Below are 27,427 nucleotides of genomic sequence, written 5' to 3'. Positions count from 1 at the left end.
CGCGTATACGTGTGCGTCGTTGTCGCGTGCGAAGCCGAGAGTAGGTAGCACACTTCCGAAGTTGTGCGCGGGTACGACACCGTGAGAGTTTAATTCCTCTCCGCGCATACGTGTTATCCTGATATTACCTTTCGTCCTTGTTCGACCGATAACGCGCGTATGTAACGATAGGGGCGTACGATAGTAGAATTTTCAGTGAGGACGAGTGCACGGTAAAAAGAAGGGACGATAGGGCGACTCATCGACGAAAATTCGGAAACTTGTATATGCAAGCAACAGCGCAACAGTAACGACGATAACGACGGCGAGGGCGACGGAGACGGCGACGGCGACGGCGACGACGTCAAACGGACAACAACGACAACACAACGTGAAATCGGTGTGCGCGCGCGACGCCTTCTCTGTGTAATACGTGTACCTGTGCTTGCGCGTGCTCTTTTAGAGACGCGTGCACGTGTATGTGCGTCGTGGTTGACTGATAGGTACGCGTGAGGTGCGGTAAGGTGAGGTGAAGCAAGGTGAGGTGAGGTGAGGTGAAGTGAAGTGAGGTGCGGTAAGGTGAGGTGAGGTGAGGTGAGGTGTGCTGAGGTGAGAGGCGTATCGAAGGGAAAAGAGCGAAGAGAGTGAATTGACCGAACGCGCGACGACGACGACGACGACGACGACGACGACTTTGCCATCGTCGCCGCCGTGTGCTAGGAAGAGAGAGAGAGAGAGAGAGAGAGAAAGAGATAGACGCTTCGCGATTTCCATTGGAGAACAATAAGTCTTGAAAAGAGTACGAGCGAGGGAAAGAAAGCGTGCGAGTGAGAAGGAAAGATAGAGATAGAGATAGAAACTATCGTGAAGTGTGCCCTAGAGGTGAGATACGAGAGCGTGGCCGAGTTCGACGAGTAACGGAACAACGACGCGGGCTCTAATATAGCAGAGAAAAATTGACGATACAATTGCGGAAAAAATAAAACGGGTGGAAAATTTAAAATAAATAAACAAAAGTAGAGAAAAAAAAAAGAAAAAGAATAATAATATGACGATGCGCGTTCGCGACGCGGCTCTTCTTCCGTGATTCGTTGTCATGTCATGAGGCGAAGCGTCTGCGCCTCGATCGTTTAGTTGTACAGTGACGCCAACGAGAAAGAAGAATAAGACACGAAGAGAGAAGGAAATTCCCTGAAAAGTCTAACTATCGTTTTACTACGTCCTTCCGCTTTTCGTACCCGCAACTTTTTCTTCCTTTATTTCCTCTTTCGAATTCTACCCCTCTATCCTTTTCTCTTTCTCTTTCTCTTCTTATTCCCTTTCCCCCACTTCGTCCTCGTTTTCACGGAGATACGAAGGTAGCCAAGAGCGCGTCCGTTTCCTCCTCCTCCTCCTCCTCCTCCTTCTCCTCCTACTCCTACTCCTACTCTTTCCCTTTCCCCTCTTCTCCCACCTCTCTCTTTCCCCTCTCTTTCTCTCTCTCACTCTCTCACTCTCTCCGCTGCACTTCTCCTCCTTCGAACGATAGCCGCAGTCAGACATTGCTCACTTCTCGACCCGACGACTGTTCTGTGTTTACGCTGGAAGGATTGACAAATCACAACGATGTACGCGAAGGGAAAGGGGTCCAGCGTACCATCGGATGCTCAGGCCAGAGAAAAGTACGTATTTATTGCTAAGCGAAGCCCATTTTTTCATCCTATTATCCGTGCCGATTGATCGACGAGTGACTCCATTTTTCCTTCTTTTTTTTCTCTCTCTCTCTCTCTTTCTCTCTCTCTCTCTCTCTCTTTCTCTCTCCCTCTCTTTCTCTCTTTTTCCTGCTTTTTGACATCGTGCAATACATTAAAGCATGCACATACTTTGATACCGGTAGTTCGAATTTAAAAGAAATTGTTTGAATCCTATCGTCGTGATTCAAATTTTTAATTTTAAAAATCGTTTTTCAATGGCTGACTTCGGATCTTTGAAATATTTATCTACTCAGAATTTACATTCTGGAACGCATATAAACCGATATGACTCCGCGATCGTTCCATCTCAATAACATTTCAAGTTCCTTCGATATTGTTTACAAATGAATTGTTGGATTATCTTAAAATTTGGAGGGTAAAATGTTAGATGGCGATGGTCGAAAGTTTTTGTTTTCATTAGCTCGTAGGACTGAGGATAGCGTGCTGTCCGTGTTGTTAGCTATTTAGTTAAGATTTCGCCGCATAACCTGCTTTCACGCGGTCTTGAGTGTACGCTGTCACTGAATAGAGACGTTTGATTGGCAGAGAAGTCTAATTTCGAACGCCATATTTGTATCTTTCGTGAAAGAAATGGTATATACCGTAATGGTTATGTACTAGCAAAAAGATTGCGAAGAATTATTAATTTAACTATTTATATTATAATTCTTATTAAAATGTAACATCGTTGATATGTAGAAATTAAATGAATTTTAGACATTTATAATCTTGAAATTATATTTTTCATTGATGAAAATAATTTATGCGAATGTTTTTTCACATCGCATAAAGAATTTAAGTCGGACTTTTTTTATATAGGATTAACTTGTTCTATGATGCAATTAGTTGTTATTATGCTTTTAGATTAGCTTTGTATGTATACGAGTATCTTCTTCATGTCGGCGCACAAAAAGCAGCACAAACATTCCTATCGGAGGTAAGAGAGATAGTATAGCTATATTCTACTTTTATATTGAATATATGACTATTAATTATATTTCATTGTCGTACAGATACGATGGGAGAAAAATATAACGCTTGGAGAACCACCTGGGTTTTTACATTCATGGTGGTGGTAAGTGTATCCGATCAAATGATTTGGCATTGGTCAGATATTTTATTATGGCATTGAAAAATTTTTAGTTGTGTGCAATTGATATAATATTTTTTTAGTGTGTTTTGGGATCTATATTGCGCAGCACCAGAACGACGAGATTCGTGTGAACACAGTAGCGAGGCCAAAGCTTTTCATGATTATGTAAGTAATTTTAACATATTTTACCAATTTTTAATATTTTCGATTATTACTAAACATTTTTATGATAATATTTGTCATTTAAAAATAATATTAAATAATTTATCTTTTAAGCACCTTATGCAATTAGACTGATACAACAAATATTTTTGTCGCAGGGTTTTGTGAACAGTGGTTATGGTGTTAATGGAATTGCACATGTAAGTTGTTAATTATATCCTCTTATTTTCTTACTTATTTATCTTATACATATAATCATATATATCTATATAAAATAAATATTCTTCTGCGACACATAACAAAAACATTATTGCAGAATGCTGGCCCAGCTCCTTCTCCGATTGGACAGATGCCACCTAATGATGGTATGCCTGGTGGTCCAATGCCTCCAGCATTCTTTCCAGTAAGTTTTTGCTTTTTGAAAATAATATGATCACTTGTAATTATAATATACTTCCACTTAAAAGTTTTACTCTGAAAGTATAATTGGTAATATATTATATACCATCGTGAAAATAATAGTAATTGTATAAATATTTTATAGGAACAGTGCAAGAAAAGATACATTATTACTTATGTATTTTCTTATATTTCACGAAGATATTAAGTATTATCTAAGATATAAATGACAACATGAAAATAATTTGTCATTTGTCATTGTTATGTTTACTTACATATTCATTCATTACATTCACACAAACACACATGAGTGTAGTCATACTATATCCCTTAGCTCTCTTTTGCTACGATGCACGTAATCACATCTTGCTCACGTACATGTATCTGTGTGTGCGTGCGCTCATATCGTCATCGTCAAATTTTATATTTAAGAAAAAAAAAATATAAGGGAATTAACGACATTAACAGTTTATCAAATCACAATTTATCAAATTTCTAAGTTCTCTTATGATTAGGGGCATGTTTGCAGTTTATACAAAAAAAATAATAAATGAAAGACATTTATGTTGATAATTAAATAGTTAAATTACATTATAGTAAATTACATTATCTACTCAATAGGATTTGTAATCATTCAAATATCAAACAGAATTACTGATTACTTATATAGATAATTTAATTTTAAAATATTGTTATATAATTCCAGTATCTGGATTTTTATTTAATAATCTTTACTGATAATTTATTGAATTAATATATGCTATATACAAAAACTTTTATCTGTTACTATCATTACATTTAAATTTCATGTAAATTATATTTAGTTCAAAGCATGCAGTATATTCCAATTTTATTACATCGATAATGAAATTATAATGCTTATTTGTAATTATATATATATATAAAATATCTTTATTACAAATGTATATTGAAAATACTTAACATAGATCTTATGCAATAACAGAATATGTGTGATGACATATATAGGTAGAATCAAAATGTTCTTGTAAATATTTTATACATAATCATTATCCATTATGAATTTATACAAGAAAACTTTAATAGTTAGGAAAATTAAGAAAGATTATATTTTAAAGGGAAATGTATATAAAAAAATGCATACCATAATTTTTTTTACATATACTTTTTATGTTATATGTTCGTTTTGATACAAGTGTACAATGAAATAATATTCTTGTTATGCTTTGTTACACTGTATTTACATATATACTTCCTTTTCTCTTTGCTATGTATTTAACTCTTGTATGTGCGTTCTTGTTCTAACTTTTCTATCTTATTTCTTTAGTGAATAACGCAAGTCTAGATATTCCACACAGACAAGGGTTATATAAATGTTAGAATAGTACTAGCTCGAAAATCCCAGTATAGTATGCACATAACTCAGTTGAGTGTTTGACCTTGTGCTGACATAATTTTTCAAGTTTCTATTTTTTTTTTTTTTTATTTATTTATTTATTTATTCAATACAGTCTTAAATTTTTAAACAAGACAATTTATAATATACATACATGTATATTTGAATTCTTTTTTAAGAAGGGCTATCAATAAATAAATAAGATACTTATAGGATCTATAATATGTGTATATGCTATGTGTATATGTATGCAATATTCATGTTTTTAATAACAAATATCACTGTGGCCTTCACGCATTGTGCTAAATGTCTATTTTCAAAATACTTTCTATCATAAAAATTAAAAAAAAAATATATATACACTTTATATGACAATAATTTAAAAAAGCAAATGCAAATTTCGACAATATATCAAATTAATGCATTGTGTAAATTTAATGTAGTCAGCCAAGCGTATACTCTCTGGAAAATATTGCTGATATAATTTATAAACTTCCCTATATAGTAATTTAACATTTTTTGTAAATAATCTATAGAATAGCATAGTCTCCTGAAATATTGCTCTAAATGTAATCTTGTATATAAAGAATAGAACAGATAAAAATTCATGGAGTATCTACAAATTAGGATATATATGTACATATTAATATACACGTACGAATACACATGTACATATGTATATATGCATATATATATACGTAGAAAAAGGAAAAAATTTAGTTACGCATATGTTGCTCGTTCAAATCTTTATTACTTTTGTGTTAAATTATTCTTGTGTGGGATGACTTAAAATTTATAAATATAACATACAAGGTGTCATAGAGAAAAATTAAATTGCTGCAAAAAAGCTATATATTTTGTGGATTCACAATAATTAATTCAAGAAGAACCTGTGTCCACTAAAAAATAAAAATTGTAATTATTTTAACAAGGGACAATTATCTGTGATGTACAATGTATAATATAAGGTGGTCGTTTTTAAAATCTGTTGTATTATGTTGTTAAAATATTATAATTATTAAGCAATGTCGTGCATGTTTATATAAATTTAAGTTTCATTTCATTTTTGTTTCATCAATTTACAGAGCTATGCTGTTATGCTATCATTTCATATATTATTATTGCTTTGCATTTATTTGTTTTTCTTTTCTTTTCTTTTCCTTTTTTTTTTTATGTACATATTCATTATTTACATAACTTACTTTATATAAATTATTTTTCTTTTTATCAATATATATATATTTATTTAAAAATTTTTCTTTAAAAATTATTTCTAGTTGAATCTATGACTTATATAGCTTTTTTTATAAAGAGAATATATCTTTCCTAAAATAATATGTAAAATCTGAATTTCTTGAAACATAGTTTATTATATATGGTAAAGACAATACTTTTGTATAATTTTGAAATGTTCGATTATTAATACATGATACAATACAAAGCGTGTATTGTTGTTTTAAAATCAATTATTTTAGTTTTTATAAATATGACAAAACAAATTAATATATTGCTTCATATTTACTATATGATACATAACATTATGAAATATGATATCAAATGTACATACAACAGAATGAAATCCCACTTATTGAAAAAATATCATGTAGATTTATTTGTTGGCTATAACAATCAACATATTTGTAAGATGTTGAAGAATATCTAGTATTAACACGATCATCCCTGAGCCTTCTAGTTTAGCTGTTGCCTGGATCGCAGTGTTGCTACATGTCTGTCGTTTGCGTTGCTTGTTGCAGAACAACTCGACAATGCGACCATCTCCGCCCACACACCCCTCATCACAGCCATCCCCCCAGCACCCCCAGCCACCCCCGCCCCCACACTCGCAGATGATGTCCACTCAGGTAAGCGCCATTCAACACACACTCTCGCTCATGAAGAATTACTTGTTCCACACTCATTACACTACATCATTGTATACCCAAAATCGTTTATTTAATGTCACTGTCTTCCTTTCAATGTTACTTTCATCATCTAATTCTTTGTTTCATTATGTTTATTTGATAATGAAAAAGTAATTGCAAAAATGTTATCCTAACAAATGTTAATAAAATACGAAAGAACTTTTATTTTATATGTAGGAGTTAAGTCAGTATACGTAAAATTATATATATATATATATATATATATATATATATATATATCATTACTCTGATAATAACATATTACCTCTCAGGTAAGAATACTGCATATAGTAATTTTTTTATAAGGAAGTGATTATAATTTGATACGACTAATTTTACATGATTTACTCAACCTATCGTTCACTCTATAAATTGCATATTGATAATAAAGTGTTATTGAGATATTTTCTATACATATAATTTTATTATGAGGATTTTTATTAAATACACAGTGGACTTATTCCTTGTTACAGTTTATGGGCCCAAGGTATCCTGCTGGCCCACGACCAGGAGTACGTATGCCACAAATGGGAAACGATTTTAATGGAGTGAGTTTATTTCTTTGTAATATATTAGATATTACAATATATTGGAAGAAAATTTCACACGAATGTTTTATATTATAAATATTATATGCAATCATTTTATTTTTATTTCAGCCACCTGGACAACCAATGATGCCAAATAGTATGGATCCTACTAGGCAAGGTAAGAATTGATTTATAATATATATATTGGTATCATGTTTTTTTTTCTGGCATTGACAAGTGTTGCGAGAGGAGAATGGCATAGACGCATGCGTACCAAAAACCACACAGCAATAAATGAATAAGTAATTTTAAAATTGGATTGGATTGCTGTGATGTGGAGTGGATTGGTTTTTGAATTGTCTAATTATAAACAGTGGTGTAGTTCTCATCTTTGCTTATTATTAATAATTTATATTATTTTTTACATATCGCAGTTTATGTTTATGATATATATATTTATAGTTTATATTTATAATATATGTGTCTATATACTCTTTGGAAAATATTTTATATTATTTAATTTTTCATATCTTATAATGATCACTAGTAATAATTCATTAATTATTATTTCGTATTTTTTTTCTTTTTTTTTTACATATATATATATACAATAGATTATATCATTTGATAATAGCAGAGGTATAAAATTTACGTATATTGTTCGATAATACACGTTCGCGCGTACACACACACATATATATATATATATGTATATGTATATAAATATAAATATATCTAAGTTAAAATATTATTCCCCTACACCACTGTAGAATAACTAGGCTTTATGGCCATCAACCTGACCTTACCTACCTGCCGTACTAATGTGTGCTCTTGTGTTCCTCAGGCGAAGCTGGAGAATTTGTAGGGTGGCAAGGTAGGAAGCAACTCGGCAACCGAATCACACTCACATGACTTAGTCAAGCCTAACTTCTATTTTTTTTCGTCTCTTTGCATTCAATTTTTATGTTTTCACCTTTTAAAATAGAGTTGCACTAGCTTTGCAAATTCCTTGCGAATTAGTTGCTCATCCAATCTTTGCATTGAGCATGGCAATTATAATATAAACGTGTTTAAACAATATGAAACTTCTACAATATTTTATATCATGCAAGCAAATATACTTTTTACTTTTATCGAAGCTTTCTATCAATTTAGTCGAATATGCAATGACATATGAAATTGTAGATTGTTTTTATATTCCTTTACAAGCAAATTTTGCACAAAATTCTTAATTTTTAAAATGCAATAATACGCATATTACATTTCCAAAGTTTTATTGTATTTATTTTAAAAATGAAACATTTTAAATATGCAGAATATTGTTGGTAAGGAATATTTCAGAATCGAGTATGTACTTCATATACACGAATACATATTTATGCACTTAATAGAATTAAACACGAAAACTTTTTTTTGATATTTTACAAAAAAATATATCATCATTATAAATGGACAATTTAATTTGTTTGTGTCTAATTACAACGTGTTACACATGCATAAACATCTAATATTCTGTCTCAATTCTTAAAATGTGCTAAGTGTAAAAAGGATATAAACTAAAAAAATTTTTTGACAAAAATGCAATATAATTTTATAGGTTTCATGATGAAATAATTATACATCTAATGTATATTAATATTCGTATGATTACGAGGATTTAACAAACAAAATTTCGAAAATGGATTGAAAACATATTAACTGTGGAATATATATATATATTCATATATATACATATATACACACACACATATATATATATTCTATTTTTCAATTTTCAATACTTTAGTATAGTACGAATTTAGAATGTCAGTGCTATTTTTATTCTTAGCATGAGCTTTTTGTGATAGTATGCGTGGACATAATCATTGTATTAGCATGTCATCCAATTGCTTTATTATAGACTCCGGCAAAGCATGAATTTTATTTGATGTTTGAAGGCTAAACTTTATAGCTATATATTACGCTTAATATAGTATATGACTCATATGCAGATTGCGACAGTTAAACTGTTACAATAGATGCAGTTCGATTAAGATCGTTTTCAATGAAAAATTATTAAGTTACAACGTTATATTCTTGAAAAGAGGTCACAAAATTTGTATCTAATGTTATTCGAAAAGATGCATTAATTAAATCTAATAACTTAACAAGCTTAAATTTAACACGTACTGTCTGTACATGATTTGCCGGCAGTCTATAAAAATCGTGAACAGCATTAGTATTAACATAAAACTAGAACCATATAAAAATATATAAAATAACATAATTAAAGACTGCACATACTTTTTCTTTTTTCTATAGGTCCACCAGGAATGAATCCTATGAATCCACGAATGAATCCTCCACGAGGTCCAGGTATGGGTCCAATGGGACCTGGAAGTTATGGTCCTGGAATGCGAGGGCCACCTCCTAACAGTAGTTTAGGTCCTGGTGGTCCAGGAGGTCCTGGTATGCCCCCTATGAGTATGGCAGGACCAGCTGGAAGACAACAGTGGCAACCGAACACATCAACGGTACAGTTATATTAATTACAAATTACTATTCGTGCAATTGTAATGCTTTTTTTCCGTGGTATCGCGATTTGCCACAGTTTGTCGCTATGCACAAATGAAAATCTGGATGCGCTTAATGCGATTCATTATGTACAGCCGATGAATTACTCGTCATCATCGCCGGGTAACTACGGAGGTCCACCAGGTTCGACTGGTCCTCCGGGCCCAGGCACGCCAATTATGCCCAGTCCTCAGGACAGCAGTAATAGCGGCGGAGAAAATATGTATACCATGATGAAACCTGTACCTGGTGGAAACATGCCTGGAGTAAGCATACGAGTATGGGCATGGTCGTGTTTAAGTTCTTTGAAGGAAATTTTCTCACGTCAAAAGAGAAAAAAGAAATGTGCTAAAAGCATTCATTGAAATGAAAGAACATTGTCGATATACCAAGAATGATTCTTTCATCAATTTGGATACGACCACTGTCTATCGCGATTGCTAATTCTCGACGTCATTTCTGTTTTTTTTTTTTTCTTTCTCTTTTCTCACGAATATATATATGTGTGTGTATATATATATATATATATATATATATATGTATGTATGTATGTATGTATTTATATCGAAGACCATTTTTATTTCATTTCAAATCATAAAATTATGCAACAAGACACATTTTCATTTGTTCTCTCTCCAAAAATATTACGATTAACAGCGTTATCACATTGTCCTAGGATTTTCCAATGACCGGTGGTCCAGAAGGTGGTCCGATGGGACCTATGGGTCCTAACACAATGGGACCGGTTTTAAATGGCGATGGTCTTGACGGAATGAAGAATAGTCCAGCTAATGGTGGACCAGGAACACCACGAGAAGACAGCGGAAGTGGAATGGGTGACTATAATCTGGGTGGTTTTGGAGGACCTGGAGAGAATGTGAGTATTAGCAGATTCTTTGATAAATTCTTTTAACGCGATTATTCGCGACGTGTTAATATGGACTTGTATATAATCGGCGATATATAAGTATCGTCCAATGGCAGAATATTTTGCGAATATTGACACGCACTTAGAGTATGACCAAAAACAAAAAAAAAAGAAAATGAAATCGTCGCTTTCACTTTTCCAGTTTTGAAAAAATAATTATTGATATTGATACTCTGAGTATCGGCGCCTTGTTTTCTAGCAACTTTCTTTTCTATACTACATTGGTTTTCATTGCGTTACATTCAAGCCCATATTAAAATTTCTCTCCTTATCTAATTATCCGTCAAATTAACAATCCGACAAATGCTTTTAGCGGTTTGACAAGTATGCATATTATCTTTTATTGAGATAGTTCGGGCATTTATTGTATTCGGCGGGCTTTATTATTCCTCGGGTTTGCTCCGCAACCCTAATTAATGCTTTATCGTCTATGGAGTACCTTATATCTAAAAATGTCGAGAAGTATTTTATTTAAGCACGTAGAGAATGGTTTTGTTTTTTTTTCTTTTTTTCCCTTTTTTCTTTTTTCTTTTTTTTTTTTTTTTTCCTTTTGGGGACTCGGACTTTTGGATGATTGACATATTTGAATTTATTTATATACGTTTCTTTTTTTTTTTTTACTTACTATTTATTTATAACAGATTTAATTGCACAGATACATAGCGCAGCTAACTTTTATCATACTAACAGTAAAGATAATAACTATTACATTGGAGTATATATATATATGTAATATGTATATATATACATATATTTATATATTTATATTATATATATATATATATACACACACATATAGTGGGCATAACGGTGACGAGATGTTATATAATTCAAATTGTAACATATAAAAATGCGAAAGCAAGGAAGAGAGAACAAGAGAGAAATTAATTATTTTGATTAATCAATTATTATTCTTAAGCGAGCGCTCGCGTACCAAAATCATAATTAATTGGAGTAACACTTCCAAGTTATTTTTAAAATCGTCTAAGTTCTTGCTTTTGCATTGCTCTGCTACATTTCGCCCGTAAAAAGAAAGCGGGGTAACGATACAAATTTCAAGAACGGGCCATTACTGTCAGCTTCTCGAATAATTGAGCCAAGGCAATATACAAGGAGTACGTCTCGACGTTTTTATGCTTGCGCTTCTTTTTTCTTTTTTTTCCTTTTTGATTTATTGATTTTTCTTTTTTTTTCAATATACATACATAAAAGAAAATATATATATATATATATATATACATATAGCACAATATATCTTTAGTAACGATTTGGGCGATAAAAAATTTTAAAAGTACATAATGATCGGACTTATAAACGCGCGATTTTCTTAGTAGAGGCGATATAGTCTTATATTATTATTACTATTATCATTATTATTATTATTATCATCATCATCATTATTATTATTATTATTATTATTATTATTATTATGATTAATATTATTATTATTATCGTCATTATTGTTTTATTAGTTGTTCATTTATTTATTTTTTCTTGTTCCTTCTTTTATATACGTTCCTACTTCGATCTCTCTTTAGTAGGATTCGAAATGAAGGAGTACAAAAATAGTAATCACGTCCGTGCACGTTCTGTATTTCTCGACAGTTTTTTTAAAAAGTCAAGTCGCCTTGGATCCAGCCCCGAGTGCGTAGATGCCGTAGAACACTCCCGATTAATCACGTATTGCGGAAAAGAGGATGATACGCAAACTCGCTGAGAACGAGTTGCTTCGTTGCACGCGTGCGAATAATTAGCGTACACGCCTGTTGTGTAAAAAAAAAGACAAAAACAAGAAAAAAAACAAAAAAAAAGAACAAAAACAAAAAAGTTTCGTCAAAATGGCTCTCGAATATACGAATATCTCATTCTCGTGGTAGAAATAGAATACATATAAAACGACAACAACAAGAACAACAACGACGACGACAACGACATAAAAAAACAAGATTAAAAAAAAAATTAGAGAGAGAGAGAGAGAGAGAGAGAGAGAGAGAGAGAGAGAGAGAGAGAGAGAGAGAGAGAGAGAGAGAGAGAGAAAGAACGAAACGAATTATATGGTGTATATAAGTATACATATACACACATATATATATACGTACATATATATATATATAACGCGCTTCTAAAGGGAAAACATAAAAAAAAAAGAAAAAAAAAACGAGAAAGAAAATAAAGTTGACTAAATTAGCACATAAGGCGTTCGTTACACAACTTATTACGAGATAATGAAAGATAATAATTATCGATTAATATGAAACTGCACAACGAAAAGATGAACGGAACTCCACCATTTTCGTACTCGCGCTCGTGCGAAAAAATACAGATGTGTACGTGTATACATCACGCGCGCGCATACACACAGACACATATATACATACATACATACATATGTACATACATACGTACATATTCACACAAACAAGTTATACACGCGCACTTACACTACATTTATACGATACGGGCAATTACGGGCACGCGTCGTTACACAGCAGGAACACACTATGTATATGCTTTGCTAAATACTCACAAGGTTGCAGACTAGGTGTATTGTTTCCTTAATTTTTATTTTTATTTCTTTTTTTTTATTTTATTTTTTTTCTTTCTTTTCTTTTTCTTTTTCTACTTGTCATTATTTCTACATTTTATAAGAAAGGAGCGCGACGTTCTTCAATTAATCGACGTCATCATGGTAGCATATTATTATTATTATTATTATTATTATTATTATTATTATATTATGACTATTATTATTAATATTACTATTATTATTATTATTATTATTATTATCATCATTATTATTATTATTATTATTATTATTATTATTACTATTATTATTATTATAATTATAATAATTATTATTATTATATATTATATTATATTATTATTTATATTTATTTGAGAAAACTAGTTCGTAAGCAAATGGTGCCTGAAAGTAAAAGGATAAAAAAGAAAAAGAAATCATATATCACACGTACACACACAAAAAGGCTGTTACTCGAAAGAAAAAAAAGAAAAAAAATATATATATAGATATATACATATATATGCGTGCGTATTTGCACGCCTGTATTATGTGCATACGCATATATATGTATTTCATAACTGTCCGCTACTGTGATTATCGATCGCATAATAATTACTAATCGATTTTTATTCTTCGTTTTTAACGTCCTCTTTTTAATCATCGTAACGACTGGTTTATGGCCAGCGATATATAAGGCGCTCGATTTTTCGTCCCGTTGCGGGCTCATTCTCAAATAATCTATGCTGATAACAAAACGAAAAGATTCGTTTTTTGGAGTGTAGTAAAAAATAATAACAAATCCAAGATGTCGGATACTTTTTATTGCTCTCGAAGCTATTTGACATATTTCACACTGTTATTAAGAATTAATACGATAGTTCAAAAAATAATTGTCGGAATATATCATTTTCGAAAATATAAAATTCGCGTCGTTCTTTCTTTTTCTTTTTTTTTCGATCCGACGTTAGAAAAAAAAACAATAATAATAATAATTATAAAAAAAGAGTCATCGTAATTTTTGAATGTTCGTGACGTCTGTCAATTGGCTTTGCAACGGGACGATCGATTTCGCCGAATTCTGATCGTGTCCCTCCACTGTTTGCTCCTCGTAACAAAGATGTCTTGTCGTTTCTTGATATGAAAGGAGCACATCACGATTTCGATAGCCATTAGCATCACAATATTTCGTTTCTACGTACGCGAAAGTAGTAGGAGTCTCTCTTTGACAAGAGAAAAAGAAAAGAATAAAAAGCAACAAAATTAAATAAATAAAATAAAATAAAATAAACGGGAAACCTCCTTTCATCGTGCCTTATCTCGAATAACAACGAAAATTTTCTCTTTCGAATTTGCCGAAAGTCGACACGAAAATACGTTGTTATAGACTCGAGTGCGATGTTCGATAATCTATTTATTGGAACTAACAGTCATAATGGTTACCATTTAACAAATATATTAAATTTGTTATACATCGCGAGTAAAAAGTTTGTGAAAATAGCCAAATGAACGATTTGTTTTTCTTTTTTCTTTCTCTCTTTTTTTTTTTTTCTTTGATTCATTCGCAACGTTCGTTTGACTCATTCATATCTGAATGTCTCTTCGCGCGTATTGTACGTTATTCTCTGTTTTACTATTCGTTCGTTCGTAAAACGCGCGGGAAATTCGAAATGATTGAGGATTCGCGTTCCGTAGACACGAGAATATTGCGAAGCGAATGGCTGCTTTTATTATTATCGCGAGAAATACTTATTTACGTATTTTGCAAGACGCAATGAAGAAAAAAAAGAAAGAAAGAAAGAAAGAAAGAAAGAAGAAAAAGAAGAAGAGTGTTATATAATAGAAACATTACTATTTTTGTATGGATATAAGAGATCTAGGCAGTGTGAGTACTGGACTGAAAGCGAATGAGTGCGTATAAAGAAAGAAGAATTTTTTTGGAATAAACCGGAAGGGTATAATAAATATAGTAGTTCTCGATTGAGATTCCCGGAATCCATCCGTCCGCAAGTGGTTATAGGTCAGTACCGGACTATGCTGTGCTGCTATTTGATTAACGTTTTTGTTAATTGCTTTTTATTTTTTTTTAACTTTCATTTTTATCTTTTTTATTCGTCGACAAAAAGGAAAAATTACTTTCGTTACCGATGCAAGGGTCATTTGATCATGTAATATGATAAACAGAGAGAGAGAGAGAGAGAGAGAGAGAGAGAGAGAGAGAGAGAGAGAGAGAGAGAGAGAGAGAGAGAATAGAGATAGAATGAAAGAATGTATTATTATATTTGCGTCATTCATTATAATGCGTGCTCTTGGACCAACTGCAAGATACATACTTGGAAGAGACAATTATGCCTGAAGAGATAAAGAGATATGTCGAGATGTTTCGTAAAAAACAAACAAAAATAGAAAAAGGGGAGAAAGAGAGAGAGCAAAAGAAAAGAAACGCAGATTCTTCGTTTAGCGTTTATATTAGTAGCAATCATTTTCGCGTCTCTAATTACGCGAAACGCCATAAAACAGTTGTACGCGTTTTATAGAAATAACAAGATGATTAACGCAAGAATAAAAATTTCGACGGCCATCTTTTTCGATTTTAAAAGTTAATTCTAAGAAAAGGGTGAACGTTCGTTGGACGCTAAACGAGAGATTTAACGAGATAAATATATACACACACACACACACATATATATATATGTATATATATATATATATATATCTTGCGCTTCTTTGTGCCTGTCGATCGTTAGATATGTTCCAAGCATAGCACACCATCTTTTTTTCTCATTTTACGAACGTAAATTTCCGTGTGTAAAATAAAAAAGAAGGGAAAATTATGTGTTGCATCGTCAAAATAAAAAAAATTATAAAATAAAATTCAAGAAACTTTCAATATGATAAGAAAATTTATTAAAGCGGAGAATCTTTCGTTCATCTATTATTATTATATTATAGCTATTAATATAATTATTATATTATTACTATTTATTTATTCTTTTTTACTTTTTTTTTTTTAATTTTTGTCTCGAATCATTTGTTTCCTTCGCAACCAATCGATCTCTCTCTCTCTCTCTCTCTCTCTCTCTCTCTCACTTTCTCTCTATTTCTCTCTCTCTCTCTCTCTCTCTCCCGTGTTATGCGCTCTTATAAAGAGGGATCTTTCACAGCGAAGTTAAATCAAAGAGCAAGCGCACTTCTTTGGCATTTACACCTGTGAATGTCAAGTTTCGTTTTTATCTACTTTTTTTTTTACTTTTTTGTTTCCATTTAATTAACTTTGACAAGCTCGCACGTTGTAAGTTTTACTAAATGATCTTTATGTCCTTATCGTATGGTCACGAACATAAACATAATTAAAATATATGCCTAAGCCAGGGAACATCGAGACAATAAATGTAATCCTGTTACACTGAGTCTACTGCGTTTTTCTTTTTTATTTTCGCTGAAACCCGCAGGGTGCTGGCTACCAAAGTATTTATATATAACTATCCGTTTTCGCGTTCCCTCCTATTTCTTGGGGTGTATTATTCTTTTTTTAATTTCTTTCTCCATTATTTTTTTTTTTTTTTTCTTAACGCGAGCTCGTCGATCCTGACGCGATCGTCATACGCCAAATCGCAGACGTTAGTCGCACGACGATTTTTTTTTATTTTTTTAATATTTTTTGCTCCTTTTTTTCTTTGTCTTTTTCTATCGATTATCATTGAAAAGCTGGCAAGATTTTCAAACCCTTTAGTAAGATAATTATTAGAAAAATTTTTTAACTAAAATCTATTTGTTTTTTTTGTTGTAAAATGAAATTAACTAAAAGTAATCGCAAATAATTTCTTTACCTTTTTAAGTATCTATCGCACAATGACGTGTTTTTGGTAAAAATAGATCGGTAGTTTTAGCGTATTAATGATTAAATAATAGGTTACGTATAAAGAATTTTTCTAAACTTCGAAGATCAGTTCGAAGAACAGTCAACTGATTCGATAATACTGTTTTTACACAAAATGAAATTCGAGGAAATCGAAGGGAGATGGAACACGTCGTGCGTCTGGGTTGCGTCTGAGCTGCGATATAAATGAGCGACGACGGTCGAGGATCCGACATTATTGAGAGAGATATGAAATCAACGTGCATTCGTACGACGATAACATTCAATTTTTATATTACGATTAAATAAACAATCATAGCGATCTGATAGCTGTATATATAGTACTAGCCTGTACTGGCCTGTAGCACATGGATGCGTGAGCGCAAAGCGATTGGTGGATTGCGAGATCGTATCGAAACTTAATTTGATAACGCGTACATGTAACGCGTGCATATATATTATTTAAAGGACTCAAAAAAAAAAACGAAAAGAAAAAAGAAAAAGTAATAATAGAAAAAAGGGCAAAAAAAGATATATTTATATATATATACATAAAAAGCATTCCAAGAGGGAAAAAGTGCAAGGACGAGACTATCGAGTTTGACTATCATGTTCTTTTTTTTCTTGCCTGTATTTAGCGTTGTTTAATGTTTAATCGGTGAGGTGTGCGTGCGTGGGGGGCAGGCGAGGAAAGATACAAAAATTTTTCAAAAACAAAAAACAAATTCAACAATTAGAAAAGTAGAACAAATGATTTGAGAACACCTGATTGCTATAGAAACGAAAAATTATCGTTTTGTATTTGCTCGAGACACGGGCTTTTTTTCATTCTCTCTAAAGTAGATACTGTATATATGTGTATATGCATACATACATACATACATACATACATACATACATATATATATATATATATAAAACATAAATAATCAACGTCCATGTGTTGTGGGTCAGAGCACCCTGAAACTTTGAAATCGAACCATATGATACTTCGATCGCACGGTTCTTCCGATGATAATTATGATCAACTTCACGAATGGCTCTTAACCCGCCAAATACTTTTTTAATAATAATAATAATAATTTATTTATTATTATTATTATTATTATCGTTATTACTATCATTATTATTTTGAATTATTCTTTTTATTCTTTTTTATTTTTATTTATTTTTTTTTAATCTTTTTTATTTTGTTAATTATTATCTTTTTTTCTCTTTTTCAATCCTCTCCGCGCGTAAATATCGATCGTACTTGTCTTTCTTTCACGAGCCTAGCCCCGTCACGACGCACCGCCATCACGCTGCGCTTTTTACGCGTATTTGCCGGCCAGCGTATTCGCTCCCATGAGTTTTAATGATGGGGGAGGTGGAGAAACGAAATTTTGAGAATTCTAACTAACGTCGATCGATGTTTTACGTTGTTAATTTGAAAAGTTCGAAAGGGATGGTCGAATTAAAAATTCGTTTGCGTCGATACGTCCATTAAAAAAAGAAAATATGTATATATGTGCTAATTAAAAGATACTAATATGCGATATTTTATGTGAATTGCGAGAAATGGAACATCTAATTACTTTTTTATCGGATTTGAAATTATGAAAAGATGCGTGTAACAATAATTACGTGGTTTAAAAAGTAATTCGGATGATGAAATCAAGAAATATTTCTTTTTTCGTCATCTTTTTCTTTGTTCGCCCACGTTACTATCCTTACACACATCTTACATCGTAGTTTCAAATTCGTGTGTTACTTTTTTTCGCAAGGAACTCCTTTTATTTTTCTTTTTTAATTAGATCCGAAACGTTTCTGGTCTATTTCAAATGTTTTTCTCGTTCGATCGAATACAACAGCGACGTGTAGGAAGAATTCTTTAATTTCGTTGACGAAACGCTGTGCAGAATGGGCAAGGTATCCCCCCCCGGACGGTGGGCTTGCCTGACCTTTTACGTGTAACTGGCCTGGTGTTGGTTGGTTCGCAGGATCAGACCGAGTCGGCGGCCATCCTCAAGATCAAGGAGAGCATGCAGGAGGAAGCGAAGAGGTTTGAAAAGGACTCGGACCATCCCGATTATTTCATACAATAACTTTTCACGAGTCGTTGGAAAGCCCCTGAGACCAAACTAAAAAATCGAGTTTAATGCGCGAAAGAAACCAAACGAAAGAAAAAAAAAGACACACGCATACACGAACATACATACACACACACACACGCACACGTACAAAGGAAAAACGGAAAAAAGCAGCAAAAGAAAAAGGAAAAAATCAATATCCTCTCTTCCTCACACCCAATTGCTCCTCCCACCAATGTGCACTCTTGTCCTACCATGGGGAAAAAAGTAATGAAAAGTGATTAAAAATAAAAAAAAATAAATAAAAAAATGAAAAAAAAAATAAAAGAAGAAGAAGAAGAAGAAGAAGAAGAAAATACAATAAAAACCAATAAAATACACGTATATACACGTATATACACGTGAAAACACATAACATACATGTATACATACACATACATAAAAAAAAAAGAATACATATAGGAAGACGGCAACACGAAAAAAGGCTAAAAACAAAAAATGGCGTATAGAAAGGTAACGAAAGAGATGATGAGAGTGGCGAAAGGAAAAAAAGAAAAATTTCAGAATTTTCCTCCTTCCTCTTTCTTGCGCGCGCGGTTTCGAGCCGATCGATAAAAAGGCTCGACGCCCAAACTCCCCGACGAGAAAGATATGCACAACATGAGAAGAAGAGACATCGTCGACGCGATTAACGTCGTCCATTTTTCATATATATATATATATATATATATATATATATATACACATATACACACATACATATATATATATATATATCGGGCGAAGGATAAAAAGAGCAGAATCCTTAGGGTTAAGGAATAGGAAAAAAAATGAAGTTTCATTGAATGATCATTGTTTTTTCTCGTGCAATTCTCTCGTGTCTCACACATTTTATGGTATAATTAGGGTACGGGTTATGTCTGTCTCTCCGAGCGACTCGAATTGTTAATCGATCACTCTATCACTATTAATTATGATCACTCGCGATTGCGACTTTACCGGGCGAACGGCGGCTGCGACGAAAAGAGACTAAGATCGTTTGTATTATCTGTTATCCTTTTTTCTCTTTTTTTTTCTCTTTTTTTCTCTTTTTTTTTTCTTTTTCTAATTCGAATTTTTTTGTATTCGATATTTTGCTTCTTTGTTTTTTTTTCTACTTCGAGAAATCGTTTTTATTTTTTCATCCACGTTCACCTAGTCGAATTTCACGAACGGTTATATATAACTTCTTCCTTTCGTACGCGTTTTTCGTGCTTGTCGTGTCCATTACGCATTTCCCGTAAATTTTCCTTCCAAGATGAGAGAAGAGTGTAGTTGAACGAAAATAAAAAAAGGAAAGAAAAAAGGAACTTAAGAGTTAATGAACGATTTAATCGGTTGTTTTTCTTGCTTGCGAGGAACATTAACCGAATGATACTTATCGTAACGCGTTAGTTTACGATTCATACTTACGTAGGTATGTGCATATACACATCGATACATATATACATACATATATATATATTCATTACACATGCAATTCGATCACACGAAACTTTTATTTAAAAAAAAAAAGTGTCTCAAACACGCAGTGCAATAAGATTGTGACAGCTCGAGATGCATCTCTCATCGAATATATCTCCCAGCCCTTGTACCCTTCGCCCTTATCTTCTTCCTTCGTCTCTCACGACCCTTCGATATTTTATTTAATAAATTATAACTATACATATACATATATAAAAAGGAAAAACACGATCGGTGAAATTTAGAAATGCGAGTGATAAACGTCAGACCAAAATAAATAGCCGAGAGTGTGAAAATATTGTACGCATAGATTTCGACGAACGGCAATAATTTAATCGTTCGATCGAGCGCGCGGGCGAGAGAGAGAGAGAGAGAGAGAGAGAGAGCGAGTGAAAGAGAGAGAGAGAAAGAGCGATAAATTATGGATCGCGTGTGTGTGTTTCTTATAGCGTGATTAGATAAACGCTAGCTTAGCAAAAAGATTTCATCGTCGTTCCGATTGTTAAAAGCAAAGAAAAGTGTGATTGGGTCGATTTAAGGATCAAAAAGCCGAACGTCTTTCTTTCGGTTGTCCTTAGAAGGATAGGAAAAAAAAAATAGACGGGTGTGTCCGGACGATTCTCTCAGGAGTGACCGGATACATTTTAATCGTCAAAAAACGGAGATAGTGACATTAAGGAAAAAAAAGAGAGAGGGAGAGAGAGAGAGAGAAACAGAAGAAACATATGAGACGATGTATCGAGAAGAAGAAGATTGAGCACCGCTGGCACGGCTCTGCTAAGGGATGATGATTGTCCTACCAACTGGGAAGCTGCATCAACCAATTACTCGTCTACCTCTTCTTCGTCTTCGTCGATGACGGATTCAGAAAAAAAAACGAACAAAAAGAGAAAAGTACAGAAAAGAAAAATTGGAGAAACGAATACGTTTCGTACGACGATGTGTTTTGGAGATAAGAAAATTCTTAATCCATTAACGCCTTTGTTTTTAAATTTTTACGACGATTTGCGTTAAATCGAAGAGAGAGAGAGAGAGAGAGAGAGAGAGAGAGAGAGAGAGAGAGAGAGTTTTTATTTTCAATTCAGCTGGATCATTTCTACACGTTTAAAAATCACAGTTTCGTTTTGTTATCGTATCTAATTGATTAATTAATATAATCGATTATTGTTATTTAAATGTCAGTGTACTATTATTAATAGTGTTATATTAATAGAGTATATTAGTATTTAAATAGTAATAGTATTTAAATATTAATATTGTAGTATATTTATATAATAATATTTAAATGCTATTGTTGTTTAAATTGTATCCTTTGCAAATACCATAAAAAATCGATAATATTTATATAAATCTTTTAGAGATAATATCGATATTTAAATAACGATCATCTTTTTTTTTTTTTCTTTTTTGTTTGTATGTCATAGTTATTTTATTAGAAGGAAAGATAAAAATATCTTTTATATATAAATTTATGAAGATAGTTGTAATAAAGAAGAAAAGATATTCAAAAAGGCTTATCTAAAAGGTGTGTATATGTGATCGTATTCTTGTAGAGAATTATCCAGCTAAGAGAAAAAAAAGACATAACAAAAAGTTGGTCAATCAAAAGTTTCTTCCTGTTCTAGCTGTCTCGTCTCTATCCCTCTCTCTCTCTCTCTCTCTCTCTCAAATTCCGTTAAAAAATAAATAAATAAATAAATAAGAAAATAAATAAATAAATAAGAAAAAATCGAAAGTTTCGCGCGTTTTAAGCCTTCTTCGATGGCACACAGCACTTACACACGTGTATATGTATGTATATATGTGTGTATGTATATATATATATATGTATATATGTATACATACACATATACATATATGCGTGCTCGTGCATGCGTATATATAAATGAAAGCGAAAGATATTTCTCGTTGAATCGTATCGTGGTGTAGATATATATCGGGTAGTATAAGAGAGAGTGAGAGTGAGAGTGAGAGAGAGAGAGAGAGAGAGAGAGAGAGAGAGAGAGAGAGAGAGGAAGAATTTAAAAGTCTGGCATACAAGAATGAATTATTTTTGTTTGTTTTTTTTTTCTTCTTTTTTTTCGAGACGAGAGGGAGAATTTCGAACGGGAATCTCTCATTATAGAGGGAGGGACGAGTCTCTCTCTTTCATCGTCGATTAATTAAGGAAGATTCCTCCGCTCGTCTCTACGAGCTCACATACGATCGTAATCCAAATTATTATTATTATTAATATTATTATTATTAATATTATTATTATTATTATTTTTGTTCATATATATATTTAAATATATATATTCACAATATTTCTTCCTTTATATCGTCGTCGTCGTGATTGGCATGAGCAAGAAATAACGTTACGTGTATTTCGTATTTTAGATTTGTACGTATACAGGGTGAATCGTTTAACGTGATTAATTAAAAATTCGATTACTTAGGATATTTTTATTGAAGACGATTTTTTTGGACAATTTTTTCAAAAAGAAAGCAACGAACAAAAAGATATCTCTGTAGAAGTGATTCTTCAAGTGAATGCGATCATTCGATTATATAAATATATATTTTATTTTCTCCATGTTTTTTTATTTTATTCTGATAATCATATCTTACGATTCACCCTGTATACTTATACAGGGTGATGCATTTGAATTGGAATATTCCTGAATGGAGTTACTTTATACGCGTATGATTGTTACGAACGTAAATTTTTTTGATGTCCTCATTTATATGTTACACCCTGTATCGTGTAATGTGAGAAAAATAATAGTTTCCAAATGAAATAGTTTTTTCTTCGCTGAAATTTAAGACGAAATCGTTCGATTTGTTCGGAAAGAATAATAAATAATAATATTTCTAATAAGATCGATGTTTCTAAGGAAGCATCGTTTGTTCGTTTGTTTGATTTATTTTCATCATATCAGCGAATAAAAATTTATTTTTTGACGAACGATAATTCTCGATTTACCCTGTACATATATGTATATATTTTGAGAAGAGTATTAATCGTCAACGTACAATACGTGTTCCATCTTCCTACGAGATTGTCTTTTCAAGAATGAGAAAGATATGCGTGAAATATATGTAAACGTAATCATATATAGATAACATTTCGAAACCCTTTCGAAATCCTTCTCCTTCTCGCGCGATCCAAAAACACTTTATGCGCACAAAAACAAAAAGAAATAAATAATTGTGCGAGGAGACTCGTCCTTAATATAAATTTTGTACTTTTTTATGATTTTTCGAGGAGATCTTAGTAAGCTACATAGAGATTCAAATAGATATAATGTACACGTATACGTATATACATGTATAATTACATACATAAACGGGTGTGTGTAGGTGTGTGTATATATATATATATTATATATATATGTATATATTATATGACAAATATATAGATTGTCTGCTATGAAATGCCCGCATCCTTTATTGTTTTTCGTAACAAGATTCTGACATTTCATTGTAAACACATTTTGTATATATAAAAGCACACAAAACACGCACACGGATATATATGTACATTAAAATATTCGTAATCTCGATTCTTTCGATTCTTTGGAAGAATAAACGTCGTTAATCGCGTTCCATCGGATGATTAAACGTAATTGCGTTCGAGGTTTAATATACTTGGAAAAGTGTATATAAGTATCTGCTGTCGAACTTTTTCTTTTTGTAAAAGTGTCAACCTAACGCATCGATGTAGATAAAATACGTTTAGAGTTTATTCTAATGGAGCCGAGATTACGATGCGTAAAGATTAGAAAAAAAAGAGAAATAATAAGAAGAAAAAAAGAAATGGAAACACAAATATGATCATCCTCCCTCTCGTAGTTTACTTGCGGTTTTTATACTTTATGTACAAGTCTCGGTACATAATGTTTTTTAACTAGTTCCGCGTAATAGATTCAAACATCTTTATTGTTTCATTCATAGTAATCATTTTAGATGAAAGATATTTGTACGGTTACAAAGATACATAAAAAAGAAAAAAAAGAAACAAACGAGACCTTCGATAAGTAAACGTCTAAAACGTGTATGCGCGCGTGTGTGTGTGAGTGAGAGAGAGAGAGAGAGAAAAAGAGAGAGAAAGAAAGAAAGAAAGAGAGAGAAAGAATATGTTGATTAGATTATTACATTCTCGAAATTCCGGTCTGTAGATATCGACGAATAACGATTAACGACAAAGAACGGTCCAAAACGAGATTAGAAAATTTCTTCAATAAATTCGTGCCATCGAAGAGTGTGCAATACCTGTTTATTTTATTTTATTTTATTTTATTTTTTAATTATTATGATTTTTTTTTTTTCTTAACCCAGCGTAAGTACATTCGGCAATATACAGAGAGCGAGTGATATTTTTTATTCATAAACGAGCACATGTATGAAAGGTACGTTGAATTAGAAAAAAAATCGAATACTCCGATTAAATATATATTAGAATTATTAGAATAGAAGAAACGACGAGTTTTCTTCGATGCTTTACACACATACAAACACACACACATCCCATACACATACATATTCGATTTTCTTTATTCCACGTATTTTTTTTTCAAATGATGTACATATAACGCGTTTATGGATTGAAACGATTCCGCTCTTTCATATGAATATATAAGAACGTTCGCGAAATACATATATATATATAGTATATATATATATATAGTATATATTGATAAAGTCCTCGGTAAAGTCTAGCGCAAATTGTGATCGATAAACAAGAGTCAAGTTTTTCGCTCCCGTTCACGTTGCGTACGAGTCCGGAAAAATATCGGATCGGAAACGTGCGCCGGAATTTCGCGGGTCGAGAAAAGATTCGATATAAGGTCGATGATCGATAATAATATCGATCTCGTTAGAACCGGTTACGCGCGATACGCGAATTCTCTCTGTAATTAATTAATTAATTAATTAATTAATTAAAAATTATGATGATCATTGTAAACTTCGAAAATGGGCTGTAAAACTCGCGACTAAATCTCCCATTCATTCTCTACAAGATTCGCATATTAATTATCAAACATAATTGTAGGTATCTATACGAAGTATAGCATTCAATAGCGTAAACAGTAATGATGAAGTAATTAAATAAATGTCATATACCCTATCAATCAACGAATTTAATATATTCACAACATTTCTCATTCCACGATGATCGACATCGCAACATCGACGAATTCGAAAACAAATTAATGATGGGATTAAAAAGGATCGCTAATATTCTCGACGGTAAGTATAACAATTTTTTTTGGATCAAATTCTTTTTCATGCGATATATTACGATAGCTTTAAGTATATAAAAGTGGATATTTGGTGCACAATTACTCAAAAGAAAAAAAGAGAAAGAAAATCCAACATTAAAGGTTCTTACGAGTATATACAAAATTTCCTTCCTTTTTATTTATCATTGATCGCAAAATAATTATATTTCCTCTCGCGAATAAGTAAATTATTTCATCTTTATGAAAAGGCTAATGTTAATGATACATATTTGCAACATATCTTTAACTCTTAAGAATACGAGCAAACATATATTTTATTCTACTTTACAAATTCATTGATGTAAAAACAAATCTCTCTAGCCATAGTCATGAACACGAGTCGATTATTTTTATCTTTCGAATCGTATGGCAATCGATTGAAAAGAATAGATGAGATGACGAAGAAAATGATGTGGTAGAGGCAATGAAAAGAAAAGTATATATGACTTCATTCGAACGAGAAGTTCAAAAGAGAAAGAGAAAGAGAAAGAGAGAGGGGTGGGAAAATGCAGAGAAGAGAAGCGACGGCCATGAGGTCAGAGGAAAGAGGGACGAGCGTGCTTATCGTGCATCGTCTCGATCCACCTCGAAAGACTCCTCACAAACTCGAACAGCGGTGCGGTTCTTGCTAGGGGTACCAACACCTCAGTTCTTTCCTCTCTTTCTCTCTCTCTTTCTCTCTCTTTCTCTTTTCTCTCTCCCTCTCTCTCTCTCTCTCTATTTCTCTTCCTCACTCACTCAGTCTCTCTGTCTCTCTCTTTCTCTCATCCGGTACTCCTCATCTCTCTGCATCCCTCAACCACGAGTACCGAAGGAGCAGGCAAACGTCAGCGAAAAAAAGTACGACAGCGCGTATCACTGTGTGTGTACACGATCACTCTTTCTCTCTCTCTCTCTCTCTCTCTGTCTGTCTCTCTCTTTCGATCTTTCTCTTTCTCTTGTGTTCGCTGGATTCTGTCAGTCGGCGATTTTGCCAATCCAATTTGGCCGATGACACAAAACAGGAGGAAATCGATCATCCTTTGACGAAAGGTCGAATCCTAGCGTGTCTCTTCTTTTCTCCTCTTGAGAGGAAAAGAAAAAGAGGATTTTAAAGATTCTTTAAAAAAAGAAAGAAAGAAAGGAAAGAAGAAAAAGAGAGAAAAAGAGAATGAAACAGCACACGTTAGTAAATCCTTGTAAATTCCCAATGAATCCCATGAATAGGACCAAATTCTTTTGAAAACTCCTATTTGTCTAGAAAATGACTTACCATGTGACCGAATGTCACGCATCATCAAACGAGCCGAGGATAATCCAATCGATCATGTCGAACTCGTGTATGGCAAACGTGCTAAGAAATCGTACCATTTTGATTGAATCATCATCGTTTAGATAATCGAATTTATTATTTAGTTCAAAGATCCTTCCCGATGCGATCCTATCTACTTACTTCCTAGCTGCTGCCTTTTCAGAATGACGTCATCAAGTCTTTGACGTAAATGCCACCTAGTCTTGTAAGCGATTGTTTGAAGAGAGCCCCGGTACACTTCGCGCT

The 27,427-nt window shown here is 32.5% G+C and overlaps 1 protein-coding gene across 6 annotated transcripts; it reads left to right on the top strand.

Moving 5' to 3' along the window:
- The first annotated feature begins 26 nt into the window (after nt 1-26).
- On the top strand, nt 27-25,740 carry LOC127064975 (single-stranded DNA-binding protein 3). Of its 6 annotated transcripts, none has more exons than XM_050996705.1 (14): nt 31-1,640; nt 2,577-2,649; nt 2,726-2,787; nt 2,886-2,970; nt 3,126-3,167; nt 3,284-3,370; nt 6,496-6,603; nt 7,137-7,211; nt 7,323-7,371; nt 8,038-8,067; nt 9,495-9,706; nt 9,842-10,012; nt 10,423-10,623; nt 12,280-16,605. In XM_050996705.1, the coding sequence occupies exons 1-14, from the start codon at nt 1,585-1,587 to the stop codon at nt 12,286-12,288; spliced, it is 1,260 nt and encodes a 419-aa protein (XP_050852662.1). In that variant the 5' UTR covers nt 31-1,584; the 3' UTR covers nt 12,289-16,605. The 6 variants fall into 6 exon arrangements, with proteins under 6 accessions (XP_050852665.1, XP_050852662.1, XP_050852661.1 ...); XM_050996703.1 differs by lacking the exon at nt 12,280-16,605 and adding an exon at nt 19,034-25,740 and having other exon boundaries at nt 38-1,640; XM_050996708.1 differs by lacking the exons at nt 9,842-10,012; nt 12,280-16,605 and adding an exon at nt 19,034-25,740 and having other exon boundaries at nt 27-1,640.
- The last annotated feature ends 1,687 nt before the right edge of the window (nt 25,741-27,427 follow it).

Source organism: Vespula vulgaris, chromosome 7 (assembly GCF_905475345.1).
Source record: "Vespula vulgaris chromosome 7, iyVesVulg1.1, whole genome shotgun sequence".
NCBI lineage: Eukaryota > Metazoa > Arthropoda > Insecta > Hymenoptera > Vespidae > Vespula > Vespula vulgaris.
Note: the sequence above shows the minus strand (reverse complement) of the source record. Positions and strands in the feature narration are given on the sequence as shown.

What these genes read in the sequence shown, in the direction of transcription:
- LOC127064975 (XM_050996703.1), top strand. Translation starts at nt 1,585, where the DNA reads ATGTACGCGAAGGGAAAGGGGTCCAGCGTACCATCGGATGCTCAGGCC. An exon ending in CGCAGATGATGTCCACTCAG is followed by an intron (nt 6,604 to 7,136) that starts GTAAGCGCCATT and finishes TCCTTGTTACAG; the next exon opens with TTTATGGGCCCAAGGTATCC. An exon ending in GGCAACCGAACACATCAACG is followed by an intron (nt 9,707 to 9,841) that starts GTACAGTTATAT and finishes CATTATGTACAG; the next exon opens with CCGATGAATTACTCGTCATC.